At 42.3% G+C, this 17,894-nt stretch overlaps 1 pseudogene and 1 gene segment (V, D, J or C); both read left to right on the forward strand.

The window, feature by feature from the left end:
* LOC146978156 (Ig kappa-b4 chain C region pseudogene) overlaps window positions 1–17,894 on the forward strand; it is a 92,912-nt pseudogene that overhangs the window by 46,176 nt on the left and 28,842 nt on the right. The gene's annotated exons all lie outside the window — the stretch shown is intronic.
* On the forward strand, window positions 4,737–10,402 carry LOC146978161 (Ig kappa chain V-III region MOPC 63-like). The segment is given in 4 exon segments: window positions 4,737–4,817; window positions 4,920–5,229; window positions 9,316–9,353; window positions 10,043–10,402. Coding segments are annotated over 4 exon segments (723 nt in total).

Consider the following 17,894-nt stretch of genomic DNA (forward strand, 5'->3'; position numbering starts at 1 on the left):
GTATATTTAATTTATTGTTTCGTAGTAGTAGTACTAGTTTTTGAAATCCTTTTGAAACATGTGATTCACTATTTCCATTGTTCATTTAAATAATTTTAAGAGTTTGCTCAATGTGGAGTATTTTCCACTCGAGGAACATTTGATCGTTGTCAGATTATTTGATAAATGTTTGTGTTGCACTTGAAAATGAAACTCACGAAAAATGTATGATTGCTCTTAAATGAGCTTCATGTATTTCTAGAGTAGTTTGATATGTTTCAGGTCAAACTGTATGATGATTGTCTCTGTGCTGATGTGCATGAGAGGCTTCTTAAAGGGAAGTGAAACAATGTGTGAGTGAGTGACTGGTGGAGCAGAAAAACATCTGACAGAAACTCCTTAAAGGACAAAACCAGCTCTCACACAGTAAAGGTGTCCAAGTGGCTGCTGTTGCACTGACAGTTTATGGTCTGTGTCTCCTAGGTGATACCCGTCCCACCCTGACGGTGCTGCCCCCCTCCAGTGAGGAGCTGCAGCAGCAGGGGAAGGCCACGCTCATGTGCCTGGCCAACAAGGGCTTCCCCTCAGACTGGAGTCTGGTCTGGAAGGTGGACGGCAGCAGCAGCAGCAGCTGGGAGGAGAGCAGGAGCCCCGTGGTGCTGGGGAAGGACGGCCTCTACAGCTGGAGCAGCACCCTGAGGCTCCCTGCAGACCAGTGGAGGAAGCTGGGCTCTGTGACCTGTGAGGCCACCCAGGGCTCCCAGACTCTGGTCTCAGAGACACTGAGGAGAGACCAGTGTCCTTAGTCCTGAGCTGACTCACTGGGACTCTACTACTGGTTTTTCTCTGTTCTCTCTAACACTCTCTCTCGTTCTTTCATTATCATGTTCTGTCTTTCTCTGTGATTTGTTTGACTGTTTTTCCTCATGTTTTTAATTTCATTATTTCCAGAAAATAAAGATCTGTTCATCAAATAAATTTAGATTCTGTCTTTGTTTTTTATCAACAGATAATGTTACTTTCACAGTTATATGAAACACAACTTAACCCTTCAAAAATTGAATTGTCTACAAAAAACAAAGTGTGGATTCAAAGTGTTTTATTTTTAAATTTTCAATTCAAAAATTCATAATTTTCACTCCCTGATTAAAATATGGAACTATTAAACAGCTGATTGTTCTTTGTTGTTTGACACAACTCCACCAAATGTTGTGCATGTTTCAGAAACACAAATATAAAGTCAGGTATCATCAGTATAGAAAGATATCCACTAACTCTGCAGCTCTCCCTCTGTGTCTGTTTTTAACAGGGCTGACATAGATTTCAACAGTGGTGTTTGCTTCAATAATTAATTATAATAAAACACTTCGATTATAAAGCTTTTTTCAGTGCATCTCATTAAAGTAAAACATGTGCTGTCTCTTTTCCAACGTCTTGGCTTTAACAGCTGGTTCATGAAACATAGAGTCATAATAAAAGACTTATTGACAAGCAACTATGTGCATGTCTTCCTCATGTGACATCTGACCTTCTCTGCGCTGATGTCAGAACATGTGGATGCAGTAGAAAGATTATTGGCTTTTTTAGATTTTCTGTCTCGAATGGACAAACCAAAACATCAATATGATTTTGCTTAAGAGCTGTGCCACAGTTCCTTTTACAATCTGTTTTCAAATGTTTCTTGAATGGTTTTGTTCTATCATTAGTTCTTGTGGAGTACTTTGTCCTTGTTCATGTGTGTAGAATCCATTTATATAATTAATAGTTAAACTACAAATTGACGATGATTAGTTGTGGTTGTGATCTGTGATTTTCTTAATTGTGTGAGATTTGTGACATAATGGGAATGAGTGGACGTGGCAAATTTTACATGTAAATTGTATCATCCTACTTATATGAAAATGTCTTCATTCATATTATTTGGAGTGCAGTTTGGAAATGTAACCATTTTGGAATTTGCCCTTAGAATCTGTTAAAATATATATCTATTAATGAGATTTTAAATTTATTTCATTGTCATAATATATTCAACATATCAATTTTGTGTTCACATTACAGTAACTGACACCTATTATTTGTGTTAATCATTTCTGATTGTGTTAACTATTTCTGCCTGTGTTAATTATTTCTGCTTTAATTGAATTACATCTTAATGTTTTGTATTTAGAAACATTTAAGTTGACATTGTTGTCCTTGATAAATTGAATAGATACCATATTTCTATCGTGGCAAACTTGAAGTGCTCTAGTTTCATTGCAGCTGTTGAGTCAGATCAGTTCCTCTGCAGCTGAGGAGGGTTTTTGTACGACGCTGTTTTACTGTGTGAACGGAAAACTGCCACTCTTCTGACAGTAATAATCTCCTGCATCTTCAGTCTGAACTCCACTGATGGTCAGAGTGTAGTCACTATTAGAATAACTTCCACTGAAACGATCTGAAACTCCAGAATGTCGAGTTGTTGCATAACGAATCAGAAGTTTGGGAGCTTCTCCAGGTTTCTGAAGGTACCAATGAAGGTTATTAGAAATACTTGAACTGGCTTTACATCTGAGAGAAACAGTCTGACCTAGAACAACAGACTGAGCTCCAGGAGTCTGAGTCAGGATGATTTCTCCTGATGAACCTGAAAAACATCAACAAGAGGGGAAGAGTTATTGAGACAAATCCATCTTGGAGAAAGATCAACATCCAAACAGAAGAGGATCATTTCTTGAACATGGAGAATAGATGGAAGAAGGTCAATGCTGCTGGTTTCAGTGTTTCTCCATCATAGCTGAACATCATTGTGGTGAACCTGGTTCCATCCTGAAGCAAAGTTTTCAGCAGAGAGTCTCACCCTGAACAAGGAGCCCCAGGGTGGCCAGCAGTAGAGTCACAGACATCATCATTGAGCTGCTGTGGTGTCAGTGGCTGTGAAAGGCCTGGACACACACTGATCAACACTGGCCTCTTAACGGCTGGGAGCAGAGAGGAAGGACACATATGCTGTCAGGACTGGCTCCTTTTCCTGACAAACAACACGCGGAGAGGGGAAGGTGCCGACAATAATCTTATTTATTTGTAACAACAATCAAAGGTAAACAATCAGTAGTGGAGGATATCAGTGGTGAGTGCGGGTGCATGGATGGATATGTAGGTGTTGTCTGTGCATTAAAACCACGAGGACAGTCGCAGCGGGGGAGCTGCAGGACGCCAGGTCATGAATGGGATGAGAGAGAGGGAGACGGCGATCTCCACCCGGCTTTTAGGAACATAGCCACGCCCCCCTACGGCACGCACACCGGAGGCCCATGAGTAATCCTGAGGGAAGGAGAGACAGAGAGCGAGAGGGGCGCCGCACACACACACTCACACATACACACAACCACTTGGGGTTGTCACACCCCCCCCCTTAAGACGGGACCCCAAAGGGGAACCGGCACAATAAACCCCCAAGCTAGTAAGGGTGGCAGGACCAGCTACATGTTACCCATTTACAGTTGTAACCATACTCCAAATAACATGAATTACATGAACAATTCCCACTGCAAAAACCCAACCCAACTCACCCAGCCATCCCAGAACTCTGCAACCTGGTACCGGGGAAGCCTATTTAAGAGTTTGAAAGGACGGAGGAGCAGGAGTGTGAAAGCGGGGATAAAGTTGCATGTCATCATACATACAAGATTAACAATGCACAACTGACCCAATACCCCATTAACTCTAAGGCAGAGGCGCCCTAGACAAAGCATCTGCCAGGATATTATCTTGCCCTTTAATATGGCGTATGTCTAAATCATAACCCTGCAAAAAGAGAGACCACCTGACCAGTCTCTGATTTGGAGTTTTCAAGGAACCTAAGAATGTCAAAGGGTTGTGATCTGTGTAAACAATTAAAGGTGCCGTCCCACCTACGTACACCTCAAAATGCTGTAAGGCCAGAATGAGACCCAAAGCCTCCTTTTCTATCACGGAATAGTTGGCCTGATGTCGATTGAACTTTCTTGAGAAAAAACAGACTGGTCTCAACAACCCCGGACGAGCCCCCATTTGTCAGGACTGGCTCCTTTTCCTGACAAACAACACGCGGAGAGGGGAAGGTGCCGACAATAATCTTATTTATTTGTAACAACAATCAAAGGTAAACAATCAGTAGTGGAGGATATCAGTGGTGAGTGCGGGTGCATGGATGGATATGTAGGTGTTGTCTGTGCATTAAAACCACGAGGACAGTCGCAGCGGGGGAGCTGCAGGACGCCAGGTCATGAATGGGATGAGAGAGAGGGAGACGGCGATCTCCACCCGGCTTTTAGGAACATAGCCACGCCCCCCTACGGCACGCACACCGGAGGCCCATGAGTAATCCTGAGGGAAGGAGAGACAGAGAGCGAGAGGGGCGCCGCACACACACACTCACACATACACACAACCACTTGGGGTTGTCACAATGCAAACACACAGAGTCACTCAACTGGAGCTGTCCTCAACACATCATCATGTTGTATCGTGACTGCTCGTGTTTAAATTAGTACAATATATGACATTTCAGAAAGCCTTAACCTGGGTTTTTCAGGATTTCTAATATTTATTCCATTAATGTCATTGATCCATTGATAATCAGGATGATCAGATTGATCCCAGTCCCTGTTGGAGTCAGTCAGAGCATTTCCATAGAGAGCCACTTTGCATCAGCAGCACCATGCTCCAGTGCTCTGGGAGAGTTTATAGTCCTGAGAGTTGAAGACTGGATAACTGACAGCTGTCCTTCATGACAACACAAGACACAGAAATCCTCCTCATCAAAAACATGACTTTGGTCTCCGTCCTCATCTGGACTCTCCTCTGCTGCTGCTTCACAGGTAAAGTCTAGAGATTCCAACTCCTCTATCAACATCTGTCGCTCTGAAATGAAGCCCACAAAACCATGACTCTGTTTTATCTTTCTGTCTCTGTGTCCTCAGAGTCCAGAGGTCAGGTCACAGTGACTCAGCCTGGAGCAGTGAGCTCTGCTGTAGGAGGCTCAGTCACCATCAGATGTAGATTCAGTCAGGATGTTTACGGCAACAACTATTTCCACTGGTACCAACAGAGAGATGGGGAAAAACCTAAACTCCTCATTTATAATGCTTCCACTCGAGAATCAGGTATTCCAGGTCGTTTTACAGGCAGTGGATCAAACTCTGACTTCACTCTGAGCATCAGTGGAGTCCAGGCTGAAGATGCAGCAGTTTACTACTGTCAGGGTGCTCACTATATCAACAGCAAGTGGGTGTTCACACAGTGAAAAAGCATCGTACAAAAACCTCCCTCAGTCAAAGTGAACAGAAACTGAACTGACTGTTGCAGCTGTAAGATACTGCAGAGACTGATACAGTTCACTAAGGACACATATAACCTAACCCTAACCCAACAAAATGTAGATCATAGAAATATGATGCAATATGATGTCTACTGAACGTTTATGCTGAAATTAATAAAGTTGGAGACCAGTGTTGAAGTATATTTAGTACTGTAACACACAGTATACCAGCAGCACAATGGCAAAGACACCATGCCCACAATGGAATAATGACTACAGACCAGTTGCAACAACGTCATTCATCATGAAATCCTTTGAACGTATTGGGCCCTAGTTTGCTGGCGCAGCGCAGGTGGCGCAAGGTAGCGCAGCCGGTCTAATGCAAGTTTCGACCAGCGCAGCCTAGCGCAAAGTCAGATTGGAAGATTGGCAGATCGCGCTGCGCTGAGATAGGCGTGGCCGCGCAGCAGGGGGAGGCGTCACAGATTCAGCTTGGTGCAGTGGAAGTTTTGTGCGAAAATGTCCCGCCGAGGTTGCGCTGAAAGCTCGCCACCTCCAACCAGGTCTACTCTCAGCGCAGGGCGGAGCGCAGCAGGTGCAGTGGAAGTTTGGCTGACTGACCTGCAGTGCACACACGTCACCAAGACCTCACAGGCAGATCTCCACAGTTCCAGACACATTTCAATGCAATAAATATCCACAATAACCACTATTTAATGCAACTAACGGAATCAACACGTGAATTTATATCTATATAGATTGTCCCGTCACATCTGACATCAGATCAAAGCAGAGATCAAAGGCTGTCGGCGCGTAAAGGAAACTCCACCTGAATTAACACAGCAGGGACGAACTGGCACTGAAAAGCAGCTGTGGATGTCCCAAGCAGGACTGAGGGTGGATGACTGCATGTCGCTGCCGTGTTGAGATACCACTCTGCCCTTGTGATGATCCACTTTATTTATTTACTTATTAATTCATTAGCGCGAGCGACCGCATCACGCAGCCGTAATGAAAAACAAAACACAAATCATCATCTCTCTTAGTCCACCACAACAGCCTCGGTATCAGATAGTCAGTATATAGCCTACTACAGTATACTCAGCATCTCTATCACAGAAAAAAAAGAGACGGACAGAGAGAGAGAGAGAGAGAGGGAGAGAGAGAGAGCGCGTCCTTTGATTTCATCCACATGGTCTTTGTTTATGTTGTGATTAGTGTAGCCTACACCTCTCATCTGTCTTACACAGGGTTTGAATAAATGTGAGTTTCTTTATTAGTTTATTAGTTGTTGTTTCTTACATTGAGCAGCCGTTCTCAGTGTATCAGATCAATCCTGGTTAAGTATATTAGTAAACTCATTATTGGTCACTCTGAGCTCGGACCTCCGGACCAAAACAGTTGTTTCCTCCTGGGAGAGGTTCGGCCTCTGGCGTCGCTGTCTCCTCCGTCCATGTCAAAGTATAAAATGACAAACTTGCATCACCCGCCGCGCAGTTAAAGGTGAGGAGAGGAGCTCCTTTGATTGGTGAAGATCTGACTCGGCTGTGTCAAACCCACTCCACGCCTTTCTCTCCTCCTCCTGTCTCCCTCCCGCCCTCTCTCATCCCTCTTCACCGTTTGCGCCGGTGGGAGGGACGAGGGGAGGGGCTGCGCTGGTCTAAGTCTGACTGCGCGGCCCACCAATCTTGCGAAATGGCCCTGGGCCACACCCCGTTGGCGTGGCGAAGCTGCGCTGATGTTAGACTTCACCCGGTCTACGAGACTAGGGCCCATTATGTTTGGAGAACTTGGTAGACAGGTCCAACATCTTCTTGATCCCTATCAATTTGCATCTAGGGATGTACTGGAGTAGTACTGATGCCTTATGTACCATGTCCCGTCTCATACTGAAGCACTTAGAAGATACTAATGTCTTTGCTAGATCAGTTTTCATGGATTTTAGTTCAGCTACAATACGATTCTGCCTCAAATCCTTTTAACAAAGCTACAACAGATGGAGGTGAATTCCACCTTGGTTCAATTGTATCAGGCCTTTCTTACAGTCAGGACACAACAGGTCAAGGTTAATTCAACACTTTCTAATACACAGGAGTTTCCCAAGGCTGTGTCAGCTCACCTCTCCTTTCCAGATTGTATTCAAATGAATGCAGGTACCACTAAACATAATTATATTGATATGTTTTCTGTCTCTTAACAAGGGACACAGACACTACGGTCTCTCAGTCAGAGATAGAGAGAGTAGCGTTGTCTTGTGGGATTTATGGATTATCACTGGGCAATATTACGCATGTTACTGTGTGAGTAGAGGTGTCTGAGTGAGAAAGGATCTCATGGATAGGCAGGTGGGTGTGTGTTTGTAAATGTGAGTGTTTCTCTCTTGATTACCGAAGACAAATTTCTCCACTCTATGAGACAATAAAGGCTAATCTTATCGTATCTTATCTTATCTTGTAAAATATATGAAATTATTAGTCTGTGTGTGTATGTGTGTCCTCAGTGAACTGTATCAGTCTCTGCGGTATCTTCCAGCTGCAGCAGTCAGTTCAGTTTCAGTTCAGTTTCACTGAGGGATGCTTTTTCACTGTGTGAACGAAAACCGACTGCTGTAATAGAATTCACCCTTGCAATAATAAACTGCTGCATCTTCAGTCTGGACTCCACTGATGTTCAGAGTGAAGTCAGTGTCTCTTCCACTGCCCGTAAAACGACCTGGAATCCCTGATGCTCGATTGCCATAGTAAATAAGAAGTTTAGGAGTTCCTCCAGATTTCTGCTGGTACCAGTAGACATCTGTCCCATCATCTACCCTGTGACTGGTTCTACAGTTGATGGTGACTGAGCCTCCTACAGCAGAGCTCACTGCTCCAGGCTGAGTCACTGTGTACTGACCTCTGGACTCTGAGGACACAGAGACAGAAAGATAAAACAGAGTCATGGTTTTGTGGGCTTCATTTCAGAGGGACAGATGTTGATAGAGGAGTTGGATTCTCTGGACTTTACCTGTGAAGCAGCAGCAGAGGAGAGTCCAGATGAGGACGGAGACCAAAGTCATGTTTTTGATGAGGAGGATTTCTGTGTCTTGTGTTGTCATGAAGGACAGCTGTCAGTCATCCAGTCTTCAACTCTCAGGACTATAAACTCTCCCAGAGCACTGGAGCATGGTGCTGCTGATGCAAAGTGGCTCTCTATGGAAATGCTCTGACTGACTCCAACAGGGACTGGGATCAATCAATCAATCAATCAATCAATCAATCAGTTGATGAGTATATTGATCAGGAAGTGCTTTTTTAATGCTGTTTAGGTTTTATCTGCTTGAGCTTCTTTAATTCCGATTATATTTTCTCATGTCTTAAAACATTTTTGAAAGTGTAGATTTTTCTTAAAATGAACAAATATTAAAAATTGTCGATAATTATTGTCCTTTTTGTACTGTGTTGTTGTCATTTCCCACATCTGCTGCCAAAACGTTATAAACAGACTAATTATGGTGAGTTTGTTTGTTTCAGAGTCAGAGAGCCGTGTCTCCACAGTGAGAGGTTTTTGTACGACGGCTCAATGACTTTGTATCACTGTGGTACACGTTCGGTGGAGGAACCAGACTGGAGCTTGGAAGTAAGTTTCTGCAAAAATACTAAAAAGAGTTTTTTCTTTTTTTAGTTTTTAGCATATAAAATCTTTTATTTTATTAACTATATTTTTCATATTTGTGTTTTTATTTCTCCTTCTTAATCGTGGAGTTAAACATAGGGCCTTTCTTGTCGTATGCCTGCCATGATTGAATTGAAGTTGAACTGTAGAAATGGTCAAACATCATTTGTTTTTAAATATATTTCGTGATTATTATAAATATTTATTCTTTAAAAAAAAAAAATTATGACTTCAAATTTTGCAACATAAAGAGGATAAACAATTGAGAAACAGATACAAAACATTTATGTTAAAGTTTCATGATAAAATCTTGTAGATGAGAGTAGTTCAGTGTGACAGAGTCAGAGAGCCGTGTCTCTACAGTGAGAGGTTTTTGTACGACGGCTCAATGACTTTGTATCACTGTGGTGGACTTTTGGTGGAGGAACCAGACTGGAGCTTGGAAGTAAGTTTCTGCAAAAATACTAAAACTATTTTTTTCTTTTTTTAGTTTTTAGCATATAAAATCTTTTATTTTATTAACTATATTTTTCATATTTGTGTTTTTATTTCTCCTTCTTAATCGTAGAGTTAAACGTAGGGCCTTTCTTGTCGCATGCCTGCCATGATTGAATTGAAGTTGAACTGTAGAAATGGTCAAACATCATTTGTTTTTTTAATATATTGTATATTTAATATATTGTTTCATAGTAGTAGTAGTAGTACTAGTTTTTGAAATCCCTTTGAAACATGTGATTCATTGTCTCCATTGTTCATTTGAATCATTTTAAGAGTTTGTTCAATGAGGAGTATTTTCCACTCGAGAAACATTTGATCGTTGTCAGATTATTTGATGAATGTTTGTGTTGCACCTGAAAATCAAACTCATGAAAAATGTATGATTGTTTCCTAAATGAGCTTCATGTATTTCTAGAGTAGTTTGATATGTTTCAGGTCAAACTGTATGATGATTGTCTCTGTGCTGATGTGCATGAGAGGCTTCTTGAAGGGAAGTGAAACAATGTGTGAGTGAGTGACTGGTGGAGCAGAAAAACATCTGACAGAAACTCCTTAAAGGACAAAACCAGCTCTCACACAGTAAAGGTGTCCTAGTGGCTGCTGTTGGATTGACAGTTTATGGTCTGTGTCTCCTAGGTGATACCCGTCCCACCCTGACGGTGCTGCCCCCCTCCAGTGAGGAGCTGCAGCAGCAGGGGAAGGCCACGCTCATGTGCCTGGCCAACAAGGGCTTCCCCTCAGACTGGAGTCTGGTCTGGAAGGTGGACGGCAGCAGCAGCAGCAGCTGGGAGGAGAGCAGGAGCCCCGGGGTGCTGGGGAAGGACGGCCTCTACAGCTGGAGCAGCACCCTGAGGCTCCCTGCAGACCAGTGGAGGAAGCTGGGCTCTGTGACCTGTGAGGCCACCCAGGGCTCCCAGTCTCTGGTCTCAGAGACACTGAGGAGAGACCAGTGTCCTTAGTCCTGAGCTGACTCACTGGGACTCTACTACTGGTTTTACTCTGTTCTCTCTAACACTCTCCCGTTCTTTCATTACCATGTTCTGTCTTTCTCTCTGATGTGTTTGAAAGTTTTCTATCATGTAATTTCACTATTTCCAGAAAATAAAGATCTGTTCATCAAATACATTTTGATTCTGTCTTTGGTTTGTCATAAGATGATGATTCTTTGTCAGTTATATGAAATAACACTTGATCAATCCCTCCACTGATTTATATACAGAAAACATTTTTAAAAAGACAAAAAAACATTCACATTCACACCCACAAACGACTTTTTTTCTCATACGTTTAATATTTTTCTATTAATAAATTGGTAGCCCTGAATGGCAAATTGGACTAGTCAACTTCTGTGGTGTTTGACAAACAGAAATGTAATGTCTCTGTATCTTTTGGGGATATAAAGTCAAGTATCATCAGCATAGAATGATATTCACTGAGTATGCACTCACTCTGCAGCTCTCCTTTGTTTCTCTTTATGACAGATGATATAGTTCAACTGTGCTTTTTTTATTCAATATTTCATGTGGGAAAATTAGACATTTGAACTGTAATGCTATCTGTAAAAAAAAAAAAAAAAAGAATCCTTCATTTGATGGATATTTTGAGTTCAATTTGAAATAAATATTTTGTTATGACATTGTTTTTGCAGTAAATTAAGTAAGTTTAGATTTATTTGATTTTTTCTTCACAATGTATTATATTGATTGACACCTATGTGTTTGTTAAAATCTGAATAGGAAATATTAACAACTCAAACGGAGCCATTTGATTAAATAGTACTGGTTTGATAAAAATTACCTTAAATTGTAAATTTAGTGAATAGAATACTTATTTGGGGAAAATCTTTTTACAACATGAGAATATGTTGAAGTCAAACCACGTTTTAGTTTCAGTGCAGCTGTTGAGTCAGGTCAGTTCTGAGGGAGGTTTTTGTACGACGTTGTATCACTGTGTGAATGGGCGGGTTTCATCCTGTTGACAGTAATAAACTCCTGCGTCTTCAGTCTGAACTCCACTGATGGTCAGAGTGAAGTCAGTGTTGCTGGATTTACTTCCACTAAAACGTTCTGGGACTCCAGAGTAACGGGTTACATCATTATAGATCAGGAGTTTCGGAGCTTCTCCAGATCTCTGAAGGTACCACTGTAGGTCACCACTAACAGTTGAGCTGGTTTTACATCTGAGAGAAACAGTCTGACCTAGAACAACAGACTGAGCTCCAGGAGTCTGAGTCAGGATGATTTCTCCCAATGAACCTGAAAAATATCAACAAGATGAGAAGAGTTATTGAGACAAATCCATCTTGGAGAAAGATCAACATCCAAATAGAAGAGGATCATTTCTTGAACATGGAGCATAGATGGAAGAAGGTCAATGCTGCTGGTTTCAGTGTTTCTCCATCATAGCAGAACATCATTGTGGTGAACCTGGTTCCATCCTGAAGCAAAGTTTTCAGCAGAGAGTCTCACCGTGAACAAGGAGCCCCAGGGTGGCCAGCAGTAGAGTCACAGACATCATCATTGAGCTGCTGTGGTGTCAGTGGCTGTGAAAGGCCTGGACACACACTGATCAACACTGGCCTCTTAACGGCTGGGAGCAGAGAGGAAGGACACATATGCAAACACACAGAGTCACTCAACTGGAGCTGTCCTCAACACATCATGCTGTGTCCTCCTCACTGCTGGAACAACTGACTCATTCAATCATCCTCACTGATTAAAACTCTGGATATGATTTCATATAAGAAATTTTAAAGCGCAGCCACTGATACTGTTGGCTTATATATAAACAGCACATGTCCCTCTTATTTTCTCTCACAGTGTTAATCAGTCATCACCAGATGCTTTTTTTCTAACTTGCTTTATGTTCATCTGCTATAACCAAATTTACTCCTGGAGTTCCACAAGGCGCCATCTTTAGTCCCCTCTAGTTTATTTATTTTTTTGTTGCTATGATCCATTTTTCTAGCAGTAATAAATATTTGATCAGAGCATCTCAGACATTAGATACCAAAGTTCCTCCTGAAACTGTTTATCAGCGAATTGTGTTCAAAGTTCAGTTTAATCCTCTGGCTACACTTTTGTGTCATGTACAGTTTGTGTTGTGTTTCAGACACAATGGGCCCTAGTTTCTTGGCGCAGCGCAGGTGGCACAAGGTAACGCAGCCGGTCTAATGCAAGTTTCGACCAGCGCAGCCTAGCGCAAAGTCAGATTGGCAGATTGGCAGATCGCGCTGCGCTGAGATAGGCGTGGCCGCGCAGCAGGGGGAGGCGTCACAGATTCAGCTTGGTGCAGTGGAAGTTTCATGCGAAAATGTCCCGCCGAGGTTGCGCTGAAATCTCGCCACCTCAAACCAGGTCTACTCTCAGCGCAGGGCGAAGCGCAGCAGGTGCAGTGGAAGTTTGGCTGACTGACCTGCAGTGCACACACGTCACCAAGACCTCACAGGCAGATTTCCACAGTTCCAGGCACATTTCAATGGAATAAATATCCACAATAACCACTATTTAATGCAACTAATGGGATCAACATGTGAATTTATATCTATATAGATTGTCCCGTCACATCTGACGTCAGATCAAAGCAGAGATCAAAGGCTGTCGGCACACAATGGAAACTCCACCTGAATTAACACAGCAGGGACGAACTGGCACTGAAAAGCAGCTGTGGATGTCCCAAGAGCAGGACTGAGGGTGGATGACTGCATTTTGCTGCTGTGTTGAGATACATGATCCCCTTTATTTATTTATTTACTTATTAATTTATTAGAGGGCGACTGCGTCGTCACGCGGCATGAAAAACAAAACACAAATCATCATCTCTCTTAGCCCACCACAACAGTCTTGGTATCAGATAGTCAGTACATAGCCTATACTCAGCAGCATCTCTATCACAGAAAAAAAAGAGAGGAGGACAGAGAGAGAGAGAGAGAGAGAGAGAGAGAGAGCGTCCTTTACGCTGATTTCATCCCGCATGGTGTTTGTTTATGTTGTGATTAGTGTACACCTCTCATCTTTCTCACACAGGGAATAATACATTGAAATGAATAAATGTGAGTTTCTTTATTAGTTTATTAGTTGTTGTTTCTTACACTGGGCAGCGGTTCTCAGTGTATCAGATCAAACCTTATTAAGGATATTAGTGAACTCATTATTCGGCCACTCTGAGTTCGGACCTCCGGACCAAAACAGCTGTTTCCTCCTGGGAGAGGTTCGGCCACTGGCAAAGTATAAAATGACAAACTTGCAGTGCGCATCGCCCACGGCGCAGTTAAAGGTGAGGAGAGGAGCTCATTTGATTGGTGAAGATCCGAATCGGCTGTGTTAATCCCACTTCTCCTACTCCTGTCTCCCTTCCGCCCTGTCTCCTCCCCCTTTGCCGTTTGCGCCGGTAGGAGGGACGAGGGGAGGGCTTGCGCTGGCGTAAGTCGGACTGCGCTGTCCAGCAAACTTGTGAAATGGACCTGGACACGCCTCGTTGGCGTGGCGAAGCTGCGCTGCACTTAGACTTCGCCCGGTCTAGGAAACTAGGGCCCATTATGTTAATGACACAGCCAGTGTTTCTGCCAGAGAAAACACTTGTGACATTGCAGATGTGAGGCTTCAGTGTGCAGAGACTTTAACATAGTCTGTGGACATTGATGTTTCCTTAATATTGAATCAGATGGATGTATGGACGTCAGTGGAGCTGACTGTGCTTGATGTAGTTGTGATATTAATGGTCTGATTGGGCTTTTTCACTGGAACTGTCAGTACGTTTACATGCAGAGCTTAATCGAGCTATGCTCAAAATTCGATTTTGGCGTCAAGTCGGACTTCTGTCCTTGTCTCAATATACATGCAACTGAGAAAATCGAATAACTGACGGGTCCGCCCCCTCATGCGCCGTCACCCGTTGTTTCAGCGGGTTAATACGCCGCCTGTCCTGTTGACTTTTCTGTCACCTCGTAAAAAACTGAATATAAACAACTTATAAGCTTGTTAATAAATTCTCAACTGCAGTTCCCGACCAGACGCGCCAGTCTGGGCTGGATGTGCGCTGAGAATAGGATACGGGCTTCCTCTCTCTCTCTCTCTCCCTCTCTAATAAAACAATCTGGCTGGTTGTGCTGTGTGTGAAATGCATGGAATCTGCGCTGACGTTGTTTTTTCTTTCTTTACTTTGCGGGGTTCAGGCGGCTTCTCTGCTCCACTTGGTGCCGTCTCTACGGTTGTGAAGCATGCGCACATGCATTGTCCAGTTATACTCCGACTAAGGTGTATACATGACGGAGAAAATCGAATTCCAATCGCATTATCTGGGTGTCTTAATCGGAGTTCTCAACTCCGATTTCAGTCGGACTAAGGTGTTTACATGCACTTCAGTTATCCAGTTATAGTCGGATTAAGGCAATAATTTGGTTTTTTCAAGTGTCATGTAAACGTACTGTGTGTGTGTGTGTCCTCAGTGAACTGTATCAGTCTCTGCAGTATCTTCCAGCTGCAGCAGTTAGCTCAGTTTCTGTTCACTTTGACTGAGGGAGGTTTTTGTACGACGCTTTTTCACTGTGTGAACGTCCATGGACTGTTGTGTACACTATGACAGTAGTAAACTGCTGCATCTTCAGCCTGGACTCCACTGATGCTCAGAGTGAAGTCAGAGTTTAATCCACTGCCTGTAAAACGACCAGGAATCCCTGATGCTCGATTGGAAGTGTAGTAAATAAGGAGTTTAGGTTTTTCTCCATCTCTCTGTTGGTACCAGTGGAAATAGCTCGCAACACTGACACTACATCTGATGGTGACTGAGCCTCCTACAGCAGATCTCACTGCTCCAGGCTGAGTCAGTGTGACCTGACCTCTGGACTCTGAGGACACAGAGACAGAAAGATAAAACAGAGTCATGGTTTTGTGGGCTTCATTTCAGAGGGACAGATGTTGATAGAGGAGTTGGATTCTCTGGACTTTACCTGTGAAGCAGCAGCAGAGGAGAGTCCAGATGAGGACGGAGACCAAAGTCATGTTTTTGATGAGGAGGATTTCTGTGTCTTGTGTTGTCATGAAGGACAGCTGTCAGTCATCCAGTCTTCAACTCTCAGGACTATAAACTCTCCCAGAGCACTGGAGCATGGTGCTGCTGATGCAAAGTGGCTCTCTATGGAAATGCTCTGACTGACTCCAACAGGGACTGGGATCAATCTGATCATGATGATTATCAATGGATCAATCAAATAATCATAATATTTATTGGAATTTGTTAGTTCTCATTTTCACATGGTTTTAGTTTGATATCTGAAAGAATTGCATGCGAACTGTAACCACATATTGCCTTGTTCAAACGTGACCAAAATAGACATTTATTGTTTTGAATCACAACAGTTGGACATTCATGAAAAATTGTAGTTGAGATTTGTGATTTAAAGAAACTTCAGGGTTTTCTTCATCACATCACAGGCAAACTGTTCTCACTTTAAAATTTTGACAGTGATATTTGGACATTATATTACGTATTGAGAAAATACAATTGTGTCTTAACATTTTAAAACAAGCACAGGGACAAAATACATTCTCATATTTTTTCACAGATTTTCTAAAATATTACATTTTTCACAGAATCTGTGAAATTACCTACATCACTGTTAAGTTTAAAAAGAAATTTGGATCAAGTGGATTCATCGGGGCGGCACGGTGTTGCAGTGGTTAGCACTGTCGCCTCAGCTAGAGGTGTCCGACCGGCTTGCTCCCACAAACCAAAGACCTTCAGGTTAGGTTAATTGGCAACACATATGATATAAATTGCCCATAAGACTGAATGGTTGTCTGTCTGTATATGTTTGCCCTGCAACAGACTGGCGACCTGTCCAGGGTGTATCCTGCCTCTCACCCGAAGTCAGCTGAGACAGGCTCCAGTTCACCCTTCACCCTTCTGCAGGATAAGTGGTATAGAAAATGAATGAATGAGGGATTAATTTCATTAGTTTTAATATGTTAATTAAATGAGCAACATATTTTCTCTTTTTTAAATGATATTTTTTTAGACACAGTTTAGAACATTTCTCATTTTGTGACTTTTTCATTTAAACTTTGAATTTATATTTTAGAGATTAAACATTAACACAAAAGAGGGGTTTTGAACTTTTTCATATTTTGTTCTGAAACCGTTGTCATGGATCAGCAGTGATGCCTGTCTGTTCATGGTTACTGGGCTGAAAGAGGGAAGTGAAAAAACTGACGAGAAGTTTCATCCAGTCTGAAGAAAACCAACAGAGTAAAAGTCTCCTCTGCCGCAGTCCACTAGAGGGAGTTAAGTTTAATAAAATATTTGAAATGACCCAGAGCTCCCAGATTCTGGTCTCAGAGACACTGAGGACAGACCAGTGTCCCCAGTCCAGACCTGACTCACTGGAACTCTGATACTGGTACAACTATTAACATAATGATATAATCAATGAATTGATTGTTTTCTCTTATTGTGGTAAAATATTTTTAAATAATAGTTGTATATGAGTTACCTAAACCTAAAAGACCTAAAAGGATCAAGGATTTATGACATAAATTAAGTCTATTATTTTCTTCAATGATATTTAACACTTCTCAACAAAAACTTGAAATAATCTTTAACTGAAACTGATTTACAACTGAAGCTCAACAACATCATGTCCCTTCACTCACTGTGTTTGTTGGATCCATCAGTAAAATACTCTCTATAAAACCTTAATTCTGAACAAGAGAAACACTGTGTGATGTGAAGCTAACTCATCTGTGATGTCTGTCACTCTGACTTTGACTAAAATGAATAAAAAAAGAAAATTAAAGCAGAAGTAAGTGATATATTTGTGTTAATATAAGACTTAAATAGTTATATCTTCCGACAGCAATCACTTACATAGAGTGTTTGGACTGAAACACGGGTCTCTCAGTCACTCTGCTCTGCTCAGCCGAGGAGAAAACATTTATCGTATCCTACAGTTTTTATCCAATGAGGAGAGAGAACGGCATGCAGGGCTGTGTGTGCAGCCAAGGAACACCGTGAATGTGGTGACGTAGGGACGAGGACTGTTATGGTGCGTTCAAGGAAACTCGTATTTTTCCGACCGTGAAGTCGTACCAGTTCGATCTGGTACAAGTTCACCAGTCGGAAGTTACGAGTGTCCGTTATAGTGACTTTCACCGGTAAAACAGGTCGGAAAAACACGAGTGGGTTGCCTGGAACGCTACAAAGTCGTAAGTCGTGACTTGAAGCTGTAATTTACGATTTCAAAAGCCTGCCTGGAACGCAGCATTAGCGAAAACGACCGGACCACTTACTTCTGCTTTAAGTTAATTGTAGTAAAGTCAAAATGTTCAGTGTAAAACATTATTACATAATGTTGTGTTCAAACATTATGATATTTTACTTTCAGTGCAGCTGTGGATCAGATCAGTTCCTCTGCAGCTGAGGGAGGTTTTTGTACAACGCTTTTTCACTGTGTGAACACCTCCTGACTATTGATAAAATTATGTCCCTTACA

Source organism: Trachurus japonicus, chromosome 11, assembly GCF_045865225.1.
Source record: "Trachurus japonicus isolate A0001 chromosome 11, Traja_1.0".
NCBI classification, from domain to species: Eukaryota; Metazoa; Chordata; class Actinopteri; order Carangiformes; family Carangidae; genus Trachurus; species Trachurus japonicus.